The sequence below is a fragment of the Protopterus annectens genome, chromosome 3.part1 (genome assembly GCF_019279795.1).
Source record: "Protopterus annectens isolate FY-2018-M chromosome 3.part1, PAN1.0, whole genome shotgun sequence".
NCBI classification, from domain to species: Eukaryota; Metazoa; Chordata; order Ceratodontiformes; family Protopteridae; genus Protopterus; species Protopterus annectens.
Window position 1 is genome coordinate 396,993,558 of NC_056732.1, and position 19,569 is coordinate 397,013,126.

A 19,569-nucleotide genomic window follows, 5' to 3' on the forward strand; every position below is an offset into this window, starting at 1 on the left:
CGCCGCCTAAACAGGTTTAAACTATTCCAGGCTCCACAAAGTCTGCTCTTCACTTTTTCCCTTAGAACTATTCAAACTCTCAAAGTAATCACTCTATTCTCTTTCTAAAGCCCTGCACTTGCTCAGCTCTTATAAGGAAACACTAAATAACTAAAGCACTACACCCTCCTTGACTTCTCATAAGTATTAGGCTCCCGATTGGTCCTTCCTGATCAAGTGAAAAATCAGTTCCCTTCCCTAATCTGATCAGTAAAAAAACAGTTCCCTATACTAATCTAGTATGTCCAAGGGCCAGTTTCAAGGTTACTCTCCAGTCCAGCTGGTGAATCTGGGAATTTTGAGGCAATGTTACAATTGCCTTATGTACACAGACAACCCTCTCCTCCTTCCAACAAACTCTAGTACATGTGAGAGATGCAGTTACACAGCCAAACTGGAGGCAGAGCTCTCTCAACCCAAGACTGGCACAGTCAGTCAGGAGGAAAAGGTAACCACCCACACCACAAATCCAGTCTCACACAGACCTATTGCATCTGCATACCCAACACATAAACACACAAAAACATACCCGGAGGCTCTAAATAAAAATCTGCCTAAACAGCAAAGACCTCCTAAGCAGATATCCAAGCAACAGCCACCCCTCAACAATACCCACAAATCACATATCTCACAAAATCAGTGTGCCTCACAGTCACAGCCCTTAACGCCAAACAACACACCAAATACACTTGTTATAGGGGACTCTATTGTCCGGCACACTGACGTCCTGCTCACCAGACTGAACAAGGAGAAGGTCACTGTAAGCTGCCTGTCGGGTGCCAGGATCCGCCACATAATGCAAGCACTCAGGTCACTCCAAAGCAAGTACAAGTATGACTCCATCATTGTCCATGCTGGTGTGAATGACCTGAGACGTACCTCCCTGGACTACATGAAAAGAGACATAGAGGAGCTCTCTGACCATGTAGCCCAGCCTGGTATGACCCTGACCTTGAGTAGCATCTTGCCCTTACCAAGAATGATGCCACAGTATAAAGACAAAATGATCAATTTCAACAATTGGCTAAAGTATTGGTGTCATTCAAAGAGGATCCAGTGTCTGTCAGCCTGGGATGACATGCTCGACAAGCCACATTGCTTCATTAGGGACGGCTTGCACCTGTCACCCTTTGGCTTTCATATACTGGCCAAGGCTCTTGCCACCCCCATAGTGCCTTTTTTAGGCAAGGCTCAAAGGACAAACCCACCTCCATAGACAAACCAAGGATAAAAAAAACTAAAGGTAATGCTACTCATTGCCAGAAGTCTAAACCTCAATATGCATGCACTCGAGGCTCTCCTCAGTATGGAGAAAATCGATGTCTGTGCAGTAACAGAAACCTGGTTCAAGGCTCCTGAGAGCACCCCAGCACTACCAGGTTATAACTCATACCATGCGTTTCGGCCCCAAAACTCGGACTGAAGCACAAAAGGAGGGGAGTATCTATATTCATCAAAGATACCTACACCTCCAGGTTAGTGGCACTGCACGAAGCATCAGAAACCATCCATGTGCAACTAACAGCGGGCAAAACTGCCTTTCAGTTTGTAGCCTGCTACAGAACACCCTCCCTATTACAGGAACCCCACTTGGCATTCCTGAGAACACTGGAGAATATGAAGGTCTCTCCAAACACTATGTTATTGGGTGACTTCAACTACCCAAACATTGACTGGGAAAACTACTCAAGCCCAAACACCCTCGCCCAACGGTTCCTTGAATTTATAAACTCTAATGCAATGGAACAACTGGTCACCACTCCCACAAGAGGGAATAGCATATTGGACCTGGTCATCACCAACATGGAGACTCTATGTTCCACACCAGAGGTAAACCCCTTATTGGTAAGATCAGACCATAAACAAATTTCCCTGGACATCCATATCCCGTCCCCACCCTCAGCCAAGGAAATCACTGTAAAGAATTTCTCAAAAGCCAACTTTGCACTTCTCAAGACTGAGGTGGAATCCTTCAAAGCCCCTGGGCCAGAGGATAATACAGCCCAATCTGCAGAATCCTTTACAAATGCATTCTATGAGCACCTGCAGGAATGCATGGATCGTGCTATCCCAAATAAAACCAAGACTCACTCCTCCAAAAACAGGAGACCGGTCTGGTGGACCCTGGCCATAAATAAGCTATACAACAGAAGGAGGAAGCTACTACATGACAGAGCAAAATCCCAAAAGGGAAGGCATCTCTGATCAGTATTAGCAAGAAACTTTGATCCCTCATAAAATCATCAAAGGCCAGTTTCGCAAGAAAAATTGCCCTAGACACTAAAGATAATCACAAGGCCTTCTTTAGTTATGTCAGGAACATGGGCGGAAACTCCCAGATATGCTCTGAATTGTTGCATAACGGTACAAAATATACCGAACCTACAGACATAACCAACATCCTGGCAGACAGATTCAGCGCAAACTTCTCCCCCTCTTCCCCCCCAAAGGAGCAAATGCCTATCCCAACTGAATGTAACCTTCCTGACATCACAGATGCACAGGTGAAAGCTGCCCTCTCCAAAGCAAAAAACACAGCATCTATGGGACCGGACGGTGTCCCAGGCTGTGTCTTACACGAGCTCCAAGACAAACTGAACCCTCACATTAAGTCACTGTTCAAACTTAGCCTTACTACAGGATATGTACCCAAAGAATGGTGTACAGCTACAGTGGTCCCACTCCACAAAGGTGGTGCCACAACGGACCCCGGAAACTATCGCCCCCATAAGCCTGACTAGTCTGGTTTGTAAAGCTATGGAGCGTATTATCATGAAACTCATAAACAAAGACATTGGGAGCCTCCAGACACTGGACCCTACCCAATTCGGCTTTGTTAAGGGCAGATCCTGACTCTTAAACCTAGTTGATTTCTTTGAAACAGTTACCAAAGCCATAGATGAGGGCAAGGTAGTCCACACAGCCTACCTGGACCTTGCAAAAACCTTCGATACAATACCCCACTCGGGCATCATAAATAAGCTTACCAGCTTAAATATCAACCCCTATATCACAAGATGGGTTGCAAACTGGCTCAAAGGTCAGAATCGCAGGTGCCATGTCCGAATCCAAACCAGTTACAAGTGGCGTCCCACAGGGCTCAGTTCTGGGACCTCTCTTGTTCAGTATATACTTCTCTGAGGTTTAGGCTAACACGGGGGGATTATGGCTGACAAAGTTCGCAGATGACTGCAAACTGAGGGCCATAATCGAATCTCCAGCTGACACAAGCATCCTCCAAAAGGGTCTCACAGAGACGGATGCTTGGTGCCAGAGCCACGGCCTCAAGCTAAATGCTAAAAAGTGCATAGTCATCCCCTTTGGGAAAAACAAGGTGCCCACAAATTACCACATAGGTGGTAATCCATTAAGTACGGAAGAAGTAATTAGAGATTTGGGGACCAACGTAGATAGTAATCTCTCCTTTGATAATCACGTTGCCAAAGTGGTTAGAAAGACCTTCTATATAGCCCATCTTATCACGAAAGGGTTCGCATCCAGATCAAGAGAAGTCATTGTGCCCCTATACTCGTCACTCATCAGGCCCATAATTTAATACAATTCCCCTTTTGGGATGTACCTTACCCGACACCTGCAGCAACTGGAGAGACCCCAAAAGTACCTCACCAAGAGGATCATGGGCTACAAACAGATGTCCTATGCAGCTCGACTAAAGAAACTCCAGCTCTACTCAGTTGCTTACCGCCTACTCAGAGGTGATCTATGCCTGACGTACAAAGCCATGTCAAACCCAGAATTAATGGACATGCTCCACCTCAAAAAATCCAAGTCCCTTAGAGCTACACGCTCCAGGGACCTAAACCTCAGCACAAAAATAAATAGTACATGCTGGAGGGACAGATTCATTACCCAGAGGCTCCCCTCACTCTGGAATAGAATCCCAATTCATGTTAGACATAGCCCCTCGCTGACCCTCTTCAAGCAAAATCTGGACGCGTGGATGGGAAATCACAAATTCACCCCTGGGATCTCTTCTGTGTCCCTGCTAGACAGAGGCACAGTAAACTAATCTTAAAAGGGTACCCTCTGTGACCTACTTTACAGAGGCACAGTAGGCTAATCTAATAGGGAGGCGGAAGCCAAATACACTCTGGCTAGGCTTATAAATGCCCTAGGGCAGATAGCCTAGTATCTACCTATGAACCTATGTAATTGCAAAACCTGTTTTGGTCCAGTAGAAGGTATTGCATCATGTCTGTGTTCCATTGTCTTTGCAGTTTTTGCTAAATTTGATGCGATTCCCTTGACTGTCTTAAAGGAAAAGTCCACCTTCACTTTCAGCTTAACTCAAATGTGAGGTTTCTTTTCTCCCTAAAATATGATTTCAGTACGTTTTGGTTATCAGAAACTGACTTGTCCTTTGTAATTTTCTTTTCCTTGCCTAAGAGTCAAAAAAGAGAAAACGCAAACACATTTTTTTTCTTAGCTTGACCTCTCCTTTCTGAGGTAGAGAAAGGTATCTCTGCCTGCATGACATACCATACAGACAAAGAAATCTATGTTTTTTCCTATCGAGTCAAATCCACATTATAGAGACAGTCTTCAGGCTTGCTGATGTCAGCAAGTGCAGTGTGCACATTACAGTGAAACTTTGCTGGTGTGTTATATCCTTTTCTTAGTATATCTTATAGGAGGGGATGAAATTTGAGAGATATTTGATCCATAATTATTTGTGTTTGCCCCCAGCTCCTTCTGCTTGTCCTGATCTTTTAGGGACCTACCCATGTGGTCATTGTTATGTATGTCAGTACATTGTTAGGATATTTACATATATAAATAGGGTTTCCTTTTATACTTCTGATTTTTACAGCTGTGATACAGAAGGTATCATATATGCTCTACAATGTCCGTGTGGTTTGACTTACATTGGGGAAAGTAAAAGGAAGTTTAAAGTAAGGTTGCAAGAACATATTAGAAAAATTAAACAATTTAGAACTGAAAGTCCTGTTGCACAGCATTTTGCACAGCTTCACAAGTGTGACCCTAGTGGTTTAAAGGCAACAGTTTTAGAAAAAGTGTTTGTGAATTATTGTTCAGAAAATGTTTATAAGAGAAAACTTATGTACAAGGAAGCTATTTTTATTTTAAAGTTTAATACTCTTTGTCCTTCAGATTTCAATGTAGATTGTAATTGGAGTGTGTTAATTTAATGTGTATTTTTATTGGTTGTTGTTGTTGTGTCTTTCGGCTTTTCCCGGTTAGGGGTCGCCACAGCGGAACTCCGGTCCGCTAATGATTGGCAGTAGATTTTTACGTGCCGAGTTGCTGGCCCTGACGCATAACCTTCAACGAAGGTACGCCCATTCACGCATGTTGCCACACAAAAGGCGCTCTAGCTGAGAATCAAACAGGACATCTTACTATGAGGCGACAACGCTACCGCAGCACCACCACCGCAGTCAGTTGTTTTATTGAAGGGTATATTTGAATATGTTAGCTAGAATTTTTTTTAGTACTCCTTGAAGGCTGTGTTTTAGCCGAGGTGCCAGAGAATGAAGTTTTTTTTTTTTTTTTTATTCTGAGTGGTTCCTGCCTGTGATTTTTAGATTTTATATTTTTTGTGTGGTTCTATGTAGGTAGTAAAATTGTGTATGAATAGAAAACAGTTTTTGACATTATTTGGAGCCAAGTTAAATTTTCATTCTCCTCCGTCAAGCATACCTCCCAACTGTACCAAATTACTCGTTTTTTACCGAGTTTTGGGTCCAAATAATGGGGTGCCACAATTCCCGAGTGGCACCCCTTCAGTTCTGATTTTTTTTCACTTTTTTTTAAACTTTTTTATTTCGCATGTTTTGGGCTGACACCATCACATGCATGATGACATCAGCTCCGTCAGCCTGTCAGAATTGAGCTCAAGGGCTTATTTCCGGCTGGTTGTTTGAATGATCTGTGAGTGGTTTAGATGTTTCCTGAAACATTTTCCGAAATTCCAATGGTGGAGTTATCTGCTGCTGCACAGAGTATTTCAATGGTGGAGGGAGTGCTTAAGGTATTTGAAACAGTATGTTTTGCTTTACGTATTCCCATTTCCCGGTGACCTCGCAAGTGAAGTTACAGCTTAAATGGAGCTTGTTTGCTAAGTGCACTTATTCCCAGTGACCTCGCTTTGCTGCAGAATTTAAATGGAGTTTGTTTGCTGTATTTCAGTGGTGGAGGGAGTGCTTAAGGTATTTGAAACAGTCTGTGGAGGGAGTGCTTAAGGTATTTTTAAACAGTGTGTTTTGCTTAACGTATTCCCGCTGACCTCTCGAGTGGAGTTATAGCTTAAACAGAGCTTGTTTTCTAAGTGCACTTATTCCCGGTGACCTCGCTTTGCTGCAGAACTTAAATAGAGTTTGTTTGCTGTGTTGTAGCTTAAACAGACCTTGTTTGCTAAGTGTACTTATTCCCAGTGACCTCGCTTTGCTGCAGAACTTAAATGGAGTTTGTTTGAGGTATTTCAATGGTGGAGGGAGTTCTTAAGGTATTTGAAACAGTCTGTGGACGGACTGCTTAAGGTACTTGAAAAAGTGTGTTTTGCTTAACGTATTCCCGCTAACCTCGCGAGTGGAGTTGTAGCTTTAACGGAGCTTGTTTGCTAAGTGCACTTAATCCCGGTGACCTCGCTTTGCTGCAGAGCTTAAATGGAGTGTGTGTGTGTGTGTGTGTGTGTGTGTGTGTGTGTGTGTGTGTGTGTGTGTGTGTGTGTGTGTGTGTGTGTGTGAAAATGCCCCCAATAAATACACCTGGTGGCTAGAGGTACTTAGGCTAAGGATTGAATTCACTAATGACAGGCATTTGAATTCATTATTGGATTTGTCCAGATTTGCTAAGACATTGAGAGCTATGGTGAGAAGTGAAAACTGAATTCTGTATTCCCCCATTATTGGCTTTGTCCAGGTTTTTTGTGCTAATAAGTTGAGAGCTATGGTGAGAAGTGAGAACTGAATTCACTAAATGATAGCCATTTAAGTTTCAGTCTTCCTGTCTTTCAGGAAACTGCTGGTTTGGCATAGTGGTATGTTTCTCTGACTGTAGTGCACAGGGTCCTCGGCAGTGAAATGCATAGTGGTAACACAACATTTTATTCTAGCAACTTTACAAAATTATACAAGTAATGTTTAAAATGTCTTCCTGGTTTTTGCCCCCCCCCCCCAAAAAAAAAAAAAACTGAAATTGAAAATAAATGTGAGAAGCTGTGCAAGAAGCCTATGGCTTACACTACTGTCATTCTATATATATGTATATATCTATATATATATGTATATATATATATATATATATATATATGTATGTATATGTGTGTGTATGTATGTATATATATGTGTATATATATATATATATATACACATATATATATATATGTATATATAAGATGTGTGTGTGTGTGTGTATGTATATATATATATATATATATATATATATATATATATATATATATATATATATATATGTAGAGATGTATATGTGTTTTTGTGTGTGTGTGTGTGTATATATATATATATATATATATATATATATATATATATATATATATGTATGTGTGTAATTGTGTATGTGTGTGGAGGTAGACTCTTATTATGGAAATGTTCAGAATTGGGCAGTTTTGTCATTATTGGTTCATGCATTTTTTTTCGTTGCCTACTGGAAAAATGTTCAAACAATAAATTTAAAATGCAAGTGCACTGTGTTGTACAAGGAATATAATTTAATAAAGTCAGGAAGGTGCAACAAGGAACATGTGTATGTTTCTTGTTTTGTGTGCCAGGAGCCTATGATTTGAAAACAGCCCAAAGGTAATTTTTATCCACCACTGGCCAGAATCGCCAGATGCATTTTCTTTGGATGTGGTGTGGGTTTCAATGCAGTTTCAAGGGGAGAGAAGTTTTAATGCCAAGTCTATTTTCATTGTGAGACAGAATTGCTTTGTTTAGCAGATATCTAGTAGTGTTTATGCATTGTGCTATAAAATGTAAAAATAAAATCCAAGCAATCATTGTAGAAGTAAAGCAGTATGCACACATTAGTGTTTATGGTAAATGGGGGGAAATAGCCAGGTAATGGGACATTGGAATGGCTGCAGGGGGACTTTGGTGCCATATTTTGGTTGTCTGTTCTTCAGTTTGCGTTTGAAAGTTTTTATCCCAGAATTCCATTTGGAGTGGGCACGGTTGCATAATTATGTATGCAAATTTTATGTTAATCAGCATACAGATTTGTACCTATTTTTCTTAGGCCTTGTCCAGATTTTTGATGTTTCCAGGTTGAGAGGTATGCCGTCAAGCCAATTATTCTTGAAGTAAAGTGCCCTTAGGAAGATTATATCTACCCAGTTTTAGGCAGCTGTGAACACTGCAGTCACTGTGACTTCCTATTAAAAGAGAGCCTTAGAACAGAACCCCTTATTTTGATATTTTTGTTCATAAACTTGTCAAAGCAATAAAGTCTTTACAGCACTGTTGCATAAGTAGTAGGTCAAGGTGGATAGCATTCCTTGCACCACTTCTCTCTGTCTCTTACAAATTTAAATACACTTATTTCAGGTCATAAGTTCTCAAGAAATATTACTTTGTGTAAGTGACTGTAAGGAAGTTAGGCTTCACTAAATGTGATAATAACTGATGAAGAGCTCAAGCCAGCTCAAAAGCTCAAGTAATTGCAAAACCTGTTTTGGTCCAATAAAAGATATTACATCATGTCTGTGTTGCAGTGTCTTTGCAGTTTTTGCTAAATTTGATGTGATTCCCAACTTCACTTTCAGCTTAAGTCCAATATGAGGTTTATTTTCTCCCTAAAATATAGTTTCAGTATGTTTTAGTTATCAGAAACTAACTTGTCCTTTGTAATTTTCTTTTCTTTGACTTGGAGTAAAAAAAAAAGAGAAAACTGAAAGGTACTTTTTTTTAACTTTCCTTTCTGAGGCAGAGAAAGGATTCTCTGCCTGCATGACATGCCATACCGACAAAGAAATCTATGTTTTTTCCTATCATGTCCTGCCCACAACTTTATATAGACAGTCTTCAGTCTTTATGATGTCAGCAACTGCACTGTGCACATTACGGTGAAAATTTTCTCCACTGCCCTTGATACAGTGGATGAGAATCAGTACACATAGCTGACCACATCTTCATGGATAGTGATCCACTTTTTGGAGGTAATCTTTTACAGACAATAATGTTTTTAGTCTTATGTACATTACAGAGAATGTCTACAAATTTGTCATATTCTAAGATTATGTTTATGATGAAGTGTCTGTTATAATGTAAAAATCAGGGATGTAGCAATATAGCGACAGTATTAGGAAAAGTGTAATGGACAAAAACATTAGTGCCTCAGTTAAAAAAAAAAATTCAAGAACAGAAGGTTGTATCTAATATTTTGAAGTAGTGCTGTGCTGCATTGTAAGAGTGGAGATAGTCTGACATAAGTTATAACTGTAAAATACTTCTGAACAAATGTTAATGTTGTAGTTGCCAAAAGTTATTAGAAGTTTGGCATGGTCAGTAAGACCATGGAAAGCTTTTCTTTTCCCAAGCACCATACTTTCTACAAGTTTTATGTACCTAATTCTGATTCTGTAATACAAACTCTGCTCATCTCTTCACTACCTCACAGCTTGCCTTTTATAGCAAACAAGAACAGAAATGTGGCAGAGCTGATAGATCTGCTGCTGGCCACCACTCTGGAATTCATCCTTGGTCTTTACTTTGTAGTCTAAATGTTTTGAGTTTGGTAAGCAGTTATTTATCCAGTTAAGGTAAGTACATACAATTCTGCGCTCCCCATCACTGAAAGGTACTGTTCAGTACAAGACACAACATAAGGTTAATGTGTTCTTGATAGCCTTATTTTTAATCCCAGGTCCAAAAAACTCATTTTGGAGATTGCAGCTTTCATGTAAGTGTTTGTACATTGGGGAAGATGCTTCCATTTGAACTTAAACGCATCTTGAAAAAATATATATGCAGTCTGGTCTTGTACAGTGGATATAAAACGTTTACACACCCGTGTTAAAATGCCAGGTTTTTGTGATATAAAAAAAATGAGACCACAATAAATCATTTCAAAACTTTTCCCACCTTTAATGTGACCTATAACCTGTACAATTCAATTGAAAAACAAACAAATCTGTTAGGGGAAAAATATAAAAAATAAAAAACGTACAATAAGATGGTTGCATAAGTGTGCACACCCTTAAACTAATACTTTGTTGAAGCACCTTTTGATTTAATTACAGCATTCACTCTTCTTGGGTAGGAGTCTATCAGCATGGCACATCTTGACTTGGCAATATTTGCCCACTCTTCATTGCAAAAGCACTCCAAATCTATCAGATTGCAAGGGCATCTCTTGTGCACAGCCCTCTTCAGGTCACCCCACAGATTTTATATTGGATTGAGGTCTGGGCTCTGGCTGGGCCATTCCAAAAATTTAATTTTCTTCTGGTGAAGCCATTCTTTTGTTGATTTGGATGTATACCTGGGGTCATTGTCATGTTGAAAGCTGAAATTCCTTTTCATCTTCAGCTTTCTAGCAGTAGCCTGAAGGTTTTGGGCCAAAAGTGACTGGTATTTGGAACTGTTCATAATTCTCTCTACCTTGAATAAAGCCCCAGTTCCAGCTGAAGAAAAGCAACCCTAAAGCATGATACTGCCACCACCATGCTTCACCGTGGGGATGGTGCCCTATTGGTGATGCAAAATGTTGTTTTTGTGCCAAACATACCTTTTGGAATTGTGGCCAAAAGGTTCAACCTTGGTCTCATCAGACCATAACACATTTCCCAACATGCTTTTGGAAGACTTGATGTATTGGTTTGCAAATTTTAGTCAGGCCTGGTTGCTTTTTTGTATAAGAAAAGGCTTTCATCTTGCAACCCTACCCATAGTCCAGATATATGGAGAATACGAGAGATTGTTGTCACATGTAGTACACAACCAGTACTTGCAGGAAATTCCTGCAGCTCCTTCAGTGTTGCTGTAGGTCTCTTGGCAGCCTCCCTGACCAGTTTTCATCTTGTTTTTTCATCAATTTTGGAGGGACGTCCAAGTCTTTGCAAAGTCACTGTTGTCCCATATTTTCTCCACTTTTTGATGACTGTTTTCACAGTGTTCCATGGTATAACCAATGCTGTGGAAATTTTTTTGTACCCTTCTCCTGACTGATACCTTTCAACAATGAGATCCCTTTGATGCTTTGTAAGCTGTCTGGAAACCATGGCATTTGCTGTAGCAGGCAACTGAGTAAATGTCAGGAAAATCCTAGTTGGATGGCTGAACTTTATTTGGGATTAATCAGAGTCTCTTTAATTGATGGCAAGTGTGTATGCAAGAAGACTGAATGCTATAATTAAATCAAAAGGTGCTTCAACAAAGTATTAGTTTAAGAGTGTGCACACACAACAAAGTATTAGTTTAAGGGTGTGCACACATGCAACCAGCATATTGTAAGTTTTTTATTTTTTATATTTTTTTCCCCCTAACAAATTTGTTTTTCAATTGAATTGTACAGGTTATGGGTCACATTAAAGGTGGGAAAAGTTTTGAAATTATTTATTGTGGTCTCATTTTTTTATATCTCAAAAAAACCTGGCATTTTAACAGGGGGTGTGTAAACTTTTTATATCCACTGTAATTCTGGTATCACTTGAATGCTCGGTGATGAGATTTCTTTTTTCCAGTAGTATCTTAAATCTCATATATAATTTATGTTTATCATAGTCCTGTTGTATTATTTTCTTATTAATGAGGTACTTAATGTTCCCAGATGTTTTGTCTTTGTGCTTAAACATATATCATGTTGCTATTTGTTCTTTATTCACATTGTTAAATCTGGAGTGCTGACATTTGCATGCAGTTTCCTATCTGTGATCATAGCTCTCAACCTTCCATGTCCAAAATGAGGAACACTAGCCCTCATAATGTGGAACAAATGGGCAAAATGTGGAGCACATACAAATGGCTTACTAACGACCTTCAACTAGGAAGGTCATAGGATGGTTAAAATATGCTGGTTTTACTTATAAAGAAGATCTTTTAATGAATTAATATGTTTCATTTCTATTTACAAAGGATTTCACTTAAAAAATTCCTAACACTGAATGTGTGACAGAGTCTTTCAATGTGGAACTTTGAGGAACAAGAACTTTTTAAGATCCCAAATGAGGTACGTTCCTCGTAATGAGGTACACTTGAGAGGTATGTCTGTGATAATCGCCTTCATGAGTCTGTCATCCTTGAATGCCATTGAAAATAGGCATTGTTCAGTTGGACATTCTTGCTCAGCTGACAGATAAATACTAAACACCAGGCCATACTATATTTGACTGGAGTGGACACCTAGATATTAATGACTTTGTTTCCTTCCTTTATGAGTGGATGAGAGCAAATGCATGAAGAATATGAATTCCTGAACTGTATTCATCCATCCATCCATCCATAACCTCTTTTCCCATTTCTCACATGGGGTTGGGGTGTCATTTCAACAGGGACAATCATCTCTAGCCAAGGTTTACACTGCCGGGTGGCTAGCCCTACTGCAGTAGTTCATCCATACCACTCACTAACACACACAGTCACACCTACAGCCAATTTAGAGTGTCCAGTTCACCTACTGCATGTCTTTGGAGTGTGGGAGGAAATCGGAGCACCCGGAGGAAAACCACGCGACCTCAAGGAGGACATGCAGATTGAGCAAAGAAGGCACCCCAGCGAGAATCGAGTCAGAGAATCTCTTGCTATGAAGTGAGAAAACTAGCCGCTGCACCACCGCAGCCACCCATATTCACTGAAATAAAAAAAAAAATGTTGTAAAGCACTTTGTGTTTTTTTGCAGGGAGCAAACCCCCACATCCCCAAAACTTATACATACCAACTCCATGGGTGCAGCAATTCAAACAAGGGGGAAATTCTCCCCAAAAGAGCATATCTGCTAGCACAACTGACTGACATTGATTTGATATGGAGGAACTCCAATGGCCAGCAAAGTTGAAACTCTGGCAATTGAAGCTCCAGCGTTCAGTCTTCATCCACCAGTAAGGTAACAACTTTAAGTGTTACAGAAGCTGTGATGTTGAGTGACAACAGTTGTCAAGGACATTGTAATATCATTCACAGAGTTGTGAAAGAGTGTTTGCCAAATAAATACTGTTCCTGTGTGTAGGATGGGTGTTGGGTGCACACCAGAAAACAGAGAATATTATTTATTACCAGAATGTGAGATTTGGAGATTGCATTCCAGCATGGTGGAAATGCAGAGTCTGCATGTCCTCCCTGTGGTCACATAGGTTTCCTCCGGGTGCTCCAGTTTCCTCCCCCATCCCAAAGACATGTTGTAGGTAGATTGGACACTCTATATAGGCCCTAGGCGTGAGTGCTTGCGTGTCTGTGTGCCTTCTGAGGAAGGTTGGGCGCCGGGCTGGCAACTCGGCACTGTAAAACTCCACTGCCAATCATGAGTGGACAGGTGATCTGCTGTGGTGAGCCGAAAGAAGAAGACAATTTCAGCATGGTGGAATGTGCATTGCTCTCAGTTACTTCTGGCTATGTAAAAACATTTGAGACCCTCCTCTTGGTGCTATTTATGTCCATAGTGAGTAAAACAAGACGTTTCAGAACTCTTACGTTTGTATGTACAGCACAGACGGTCTTTATGTCTGAAACAGTAGCTTAACAGCACTGCATATTGAGGGATTTTGCTTACTTTATGGGATTATTTGGTGTCACTTCCACCACACTGTCAGGTACAAGATTATTGTCATGTCTGTAAGCATCCTCTCATATTAGGAGTAGGTTTTGATGTTTGGCCAGTGGTCTTTATCTTGTGATTTCAGATTTGGTGTAATATTTTTGATTTGATTAATTGACTAATTTGTATCTGATAACTGACAGAGCAGAGACCTTCATGGACTTTTTTCAGACTCTGCCCCAGAACACTACTGCCAGTACTGTAGAAGATAAATTTTTAGATTTGTAAGGTATTTTTTTTTATCTTCTGCAGGTAACTTTCCGAACGAGAATTTACCACTGCAATATTAACAGCCAGGGCGTTATATGTCTAGATATCCTAAAAGATAACTGGAGTCCAGCGCTGACCATCTCCAAGGTGCTACTTTCCATCTGTTCGCTTCTCACAGACTGCAACCCTGGTAAGAGACTGAAGAAGCTATTAAAATGTTTGCATGGATATGCATGTTATATCCTACCTACAATACCCCCCTAAAATGCTTTGTTCTTTGTTCGTTGGAGTCTGCACCAGAGGCAGTAGTATACTACATGATTGCTTCCATTGGAATGACCTACATTTTGAGAGTGGTGTATATGGAGTATTTGATCCAGCTAGAATATATTTACCCCTGCTGATGGCATAAGGTGTCACTCCAAGTTAAACATTACCATACATTCTGTTTCTTCCTCACCAGAAATGCATTTTGTCTACCACTCATTTTTTTTTTATTCCTTCAGTGATTTCATAGCCTTTGCATTTTTTCTTTCTTTATATAATTTAACTGGAGTAGAGTACTGATCCCACTGGACCAGTTTCAGTCTCAGCCCAAAATGTGGACATACATCAAGTGAAAAAAATCTAAATAATTTATACAATAAAAGAATACACTAAAACCAAGGGAATAGTTAATATACAAATAAAAAAGAATTGATAGAATTATATAAAGTGAAACTGGTTTCTGTCATAGTAATCAAAAATATTTGATAGAAATGTGTGTGTGTGTGTGTGTGTGTGTGTGTGTGTGTGTGTGTGTATATATATATATATATACACACACACACACACACACACACACACACACACACACACACACACATATATATATATATATATATATATATATATATATATATACACATATATAAAACATTTGGTAGAACTGTTTTTCTTTCACAGTAACAGAGGTTTGGTAAAACTGCTTTCTGTCATAGTAACAGTGTGATATTTTTAGAAATAACATGTAACAGAATCTGCAAGTACAGAAAAGAAATATGCAGTAAACAACTGTGATTAGCTTAACAGAATGTGCTTGTGTGGCATTGACAGTATAGGCTTGTTGAAATATCATAAACAGTTGAATGTATAGAGATATTCAAGTGAATAAACCTGCTAAAGGGAAATGGCTAACACAGCAGAAAAAAAAATAAGACAGAGTATTTGACAATGTTTTTGGGGGTTATAGATCAAACTCCAAATTTGACAGTCAAGACTTTGCTAAATGACAGTGAGTGAGATCAACAAAATCACTGAAGGGATTAGTCAGACTTTTTTTTTTTCAAAATGGATAACTACTTTTAGTACAAAGTACAAATACAAACAGGGGACAAGTGCTACTTATCCAGTTATATTGGGTATGAAGGGAAAGTGCATGACTGCATGGCAAATTTGGAGAAACCGGATAAGTCACCATTAAAGGCAGATTTTGACTGCCACATTCCTACAGTGTATGTGAATGGTGCACGTTTTTGGAAGGATGGGAAATACTTTAATTGGGTTTGCAATAGTGACATTGCAAGAGGGAGGGAGACCAGTTATGGTTGCCAGTATACATGTCAGCACAAAGGGCTGAGGTAGAGTCTGTACAATATGTTTTGCAGCACTTATGTCCAGTAAATATTTATAGTGACAGTGCTTATGTAGTAAATTCTTTGAGACTACATATGGCAATGTGGGTTAGGAGAGGGTTCACTGATAGTGCAGGAAAACCTTTGAAGCATACTTTTGTTTTGCAGGATATGTGGAAACTGATTCAAAAGTACAAGTTGCAGGGACAGTTCAGTATTTTACAGTTAAAAGCTCATCAAAGGACAAATAATGAAAACGCAAATGGAAATACTTTTGCCTTGGCGGATGCTAAAGCAATTGGAGCAGTTGAGAAGGGTAAGCCTTTATATCCTGAAGAGACTGAAGGGAAGGTTTGTGAACTTTCAAGTTTCTGAAGTATGATTCTTGGAGGAAGGAAAACAAGTAGATGAGGATTTGAAAAAGATTCAAAAGGAAAAGGGAGAGCCAGATGAACTGGAAAAATGTGTGTTACAGAATGATGGAGTAGGTGGGTATTTCTATATTTTTGAGACAGAGAAAGGGTTAAAATTACCATATATTTATTTTTATTTATTTTATTTTACATTTGTTGACCGGGCTAGTCTAGCTGGACATATATCCGTTTACAGTAGAGGCCCGGGGAGAAAAGCTCCAGTATGGATAAAATTACAGTGATTTATAACAATTTTCTTAGTAGATTTATACAAGGTACAAGAGAGGATATCTATCACATTTTAAAAAAATAAGGTCAAGTTAACAACAAAAAGCAAGAACTACATACTAAAGTTATTAAGAGATATAGGAATCCCTTAGTATTCACCTCTCAAATCCAGAAAGCTTCAGGTTGGGCCAGTAAGGGGACAGGAAGGAAAAATAATAAGGTGTATTGAGACATACTTTCAATCGGGATTGGTACAGGGACATAGCCATTGAGAAGTAAGGTGTGCTTTGATTTGTCTTTTGAAGAGAGAGGTGGACTGAAGAGTCGCTATTTCTTGAGGGATTAGATTCCAGTGTTTCCCTATGGAATTAGAAAATAGTGCATCACCAGCTTTATTATGTGATTTAGTTGTAGATACTAGAAACTTGTTGGCAGAGTGTTTAGGTTCTTATATGGAGAAATAAGTCTAGCCAGGCTTGGAGTATTTTCAGGGAAGTGAAGGGTTTTATGAATTATAAGTAGTTGTTGGTAAAGTAGGTGGTTATTTAGTTCTAGCCAATTTAGTTGTTTCAGGTTATAACAGTGGTGAGTTCTAAGGAGTTGCATTAATGAATCTAGCTATACTGTTATAACAGGTTGAGAGTTTATTGATGTTATTTTTAGAAAGTGTGGTATAAATGGTCAAGCATAAAAAAGGGTGGAGAGCAGGTGGGTCTGAGCAATGGTTTTTCTGGCTGCTGGGGTAAGGAAAGGTTTAATTCTATGGAGTGTCCCAATTTTTTTATTTACAGCTTTAATAGTACTATTTATTTGTTCATCAAAGTTAAGACGGTTGTCAATGGTTACCCCTAATAGTCGAGTGGTATTATCAGGGTTAATGCAGGTTGAATTATTTGAGGTGATAGTAAAGAGAGGTGTAGGAGATTTATTAGTAGGAGTAAAGAGAAGGAGCTTTGTTTTTTTGGGATTAAGGAGGAGGCAATGCTGCATAAACCATTTTTCAACGTGTGAGAGCAGGGGAGAGGAGTGGAGAACAATCAGAAAGAAGCTATCCTAGGGGAGTGGGTCTGGATACAAGGAGGTAGTTAGGTTAACTAGAGGCAGGGGGACAATGAGTAGGTAAAGCTCAGGAGAAACAGTTCCCTGAAAAGTTACAAGGGAGGCAGGAGAGTAGTGGAGATATTAACGGAGAGCACAGGGACAGAGAGAACTAGCAATAGTAGATAGGTAAAGGCCAGAAGAACTAAAAGGAAAAGAGTCAGGCAGGAGAGACACTGTAAACATGAGGTGTGGGAAATATGAATAGAGGCTGGGATAATGTCAAGAGGGAGAGAGACAGTACTTTAGGTAGGAGAAGGGGTAAGGAAGAGAGTACTGGAGTCACAGATTGGTTTAGGGTAGTGCAGTATATATATTAATCAGCAGAAGAGAGGAGATATAGTGAGGGAATCAAGCAGTCTAGCAAACGGGGGGGGGGTGGCTGCTGACGGAGACTGGCAGAAGTCTAGTTTCTATATCAGGGGAGAATACCCAGAAATAACATCAATGTCACTATTAAAAGAACAAATATCAATGAAACATACAGTATAACTTTGGTGTGGTTTACTCCAGGTTATAATAGCCAGTATACAGAGTGAAACCAGGGGAAAAAAACCCAGGCAGGTAGTGGAGGGTGGAAGTTGCAGTTTTATGAGTCCACGCGGAGCACTTTCTGTAGTTGAGAGGGGAATAATTACCCTAAACCAGCTAGAAAGAGATAGAGAAAAGACAAAAACAGTTTGATTACAAATTGCAATTAGGTTAATTAGGCTAGTCCAAATAAAAGCAGTTGCATTACAATACAATACATTTATGCATATAAAGGTACAGACCACTAGGCAGCTTAAATACAGCAAAGATATATGTCCTTAGGATACAAAAATAAGCAGCTATGAGCTGATTATAGTCCCTATATCTCAGCAGTAATCAACAACACGCTTAGTACATGAGAGGGGTTGCATTTAAACTACACTATTCAGTACCTCTCGGGCAGATACCCTCATTATCAAATCATAAATACATTGGGGAATTAAGTTATATTTTTAAATTATAGCACAGTCCAAGAAAACACTAAAAGGCTGCAAAGACCTATATTCTGAAGTCCAAGGGAAAGACAAAAACGATGTTGCCAATAAATTAAGAGGCCAAAAGGTCATCAAACTGAAAAAAAAAATAGAAGCAGCTACAGTAGACAAAATAAGTCGGAACTATGTCCCTGACCACTGAATAGAGCTACCAGATAACTAAAAATAGCCTAGCAGGCATAGGTTAGGAAAATACTTGAGTCATTAGCCATACAGTGGTTTTAGATACTCAATTGGAGATTCCCCAAACACGTGGAATCAGTATACCAACACAATAGTCTCAGAAAGTAAACACAACTGTATAGCACACAAAGCCCTCCAAAAGATATAACCAACATATAAAAGGCTATGTATTCAGTAGGTACAATCAAAAAATAAACAGGTGAATGCAGATAACTATCTAAGCAAATCCCCAAGTCTTAGCGACCAACACTATCGACTAAACGACAGCTAATACTACCAAGAAAACATATGTAAACAGATAAAAATAGTTACTCCAATCCCCAAGCATTGGCGACCAGCATTACCAACTAGCGACAGTTAGTACAACTGAGAGAACATGTAAATGCCTATAAAACAAGCTGCACAAGTCCCCAGACACTAGCGAGCAACACTATCTACTACCACTAGAAAACATGTAAAAGTAGGTGAATTCAGCTACACAAGTCCCCAAATACTAGCGACCAACACTACTAATGAGCAACAGTGCGAACAACCGAGAAACATGTGTATGCAGATAAACATTAGCTACATAAGTCCCCAAGCACTAGCGACCAACACTACCATCAATAAATCCCCAAGCACTAGCAGCCAACACTATCAACAAGCAACATTAGGAGCCACTGAGAAAACATGTCAATGCAGTTAAAATTAAGCTAGCTAAACAAGGCAGATAGCGCTGCAACAGGCCTAACCTACTCACCACCGCTTCCAACAGCAGCCACGCACAAGGGGAGAGAAACAAGATGGCCCAGAGGGATCAACCCCTTTTAACAGTTACTGGAACGGAAGTAGTAAGCCAGGGGGCGGGCAGAGGTTCAATTGACACTAGAGTACACAACTAGTTGCAGAAAAGATAGGAGAAGACATATGATAACATAAAATGTGGCAATACAGGATATATAGTAGGGACAACAGGGATTGCAGTAGAAGAGGGTATACTAATATGTTCTTTAAGGAGGCTGTCAGATTAAA

The 19,569-nt window shown here is 39.6% G+C and overlaps 1 protein-coding gene across 1 annotated transcript in view; it reads left to right on the plus strand.

The window, feature by feature from the left end:
• Positions 1 to 19,569, plus strand: part of LOC122798145 (ubiquitin-conjugating enzyme E2 E2) — a 2,036,734-nt gene that overhangs the window by 1,851,302 nt on the left and 165,863 nt on the right. Inside the window, exon 5 of the mRNA XM_044066864.1 lies at positions 14,041 to 14,188. Coding sequence (XP_043922799.1) covers positions 14,041 to 14,188 — 148 coding nt within the window. The remainder of the gene's footprint in view (positions 1 to 14,040; positions 14,189 to 19,569) is intronic.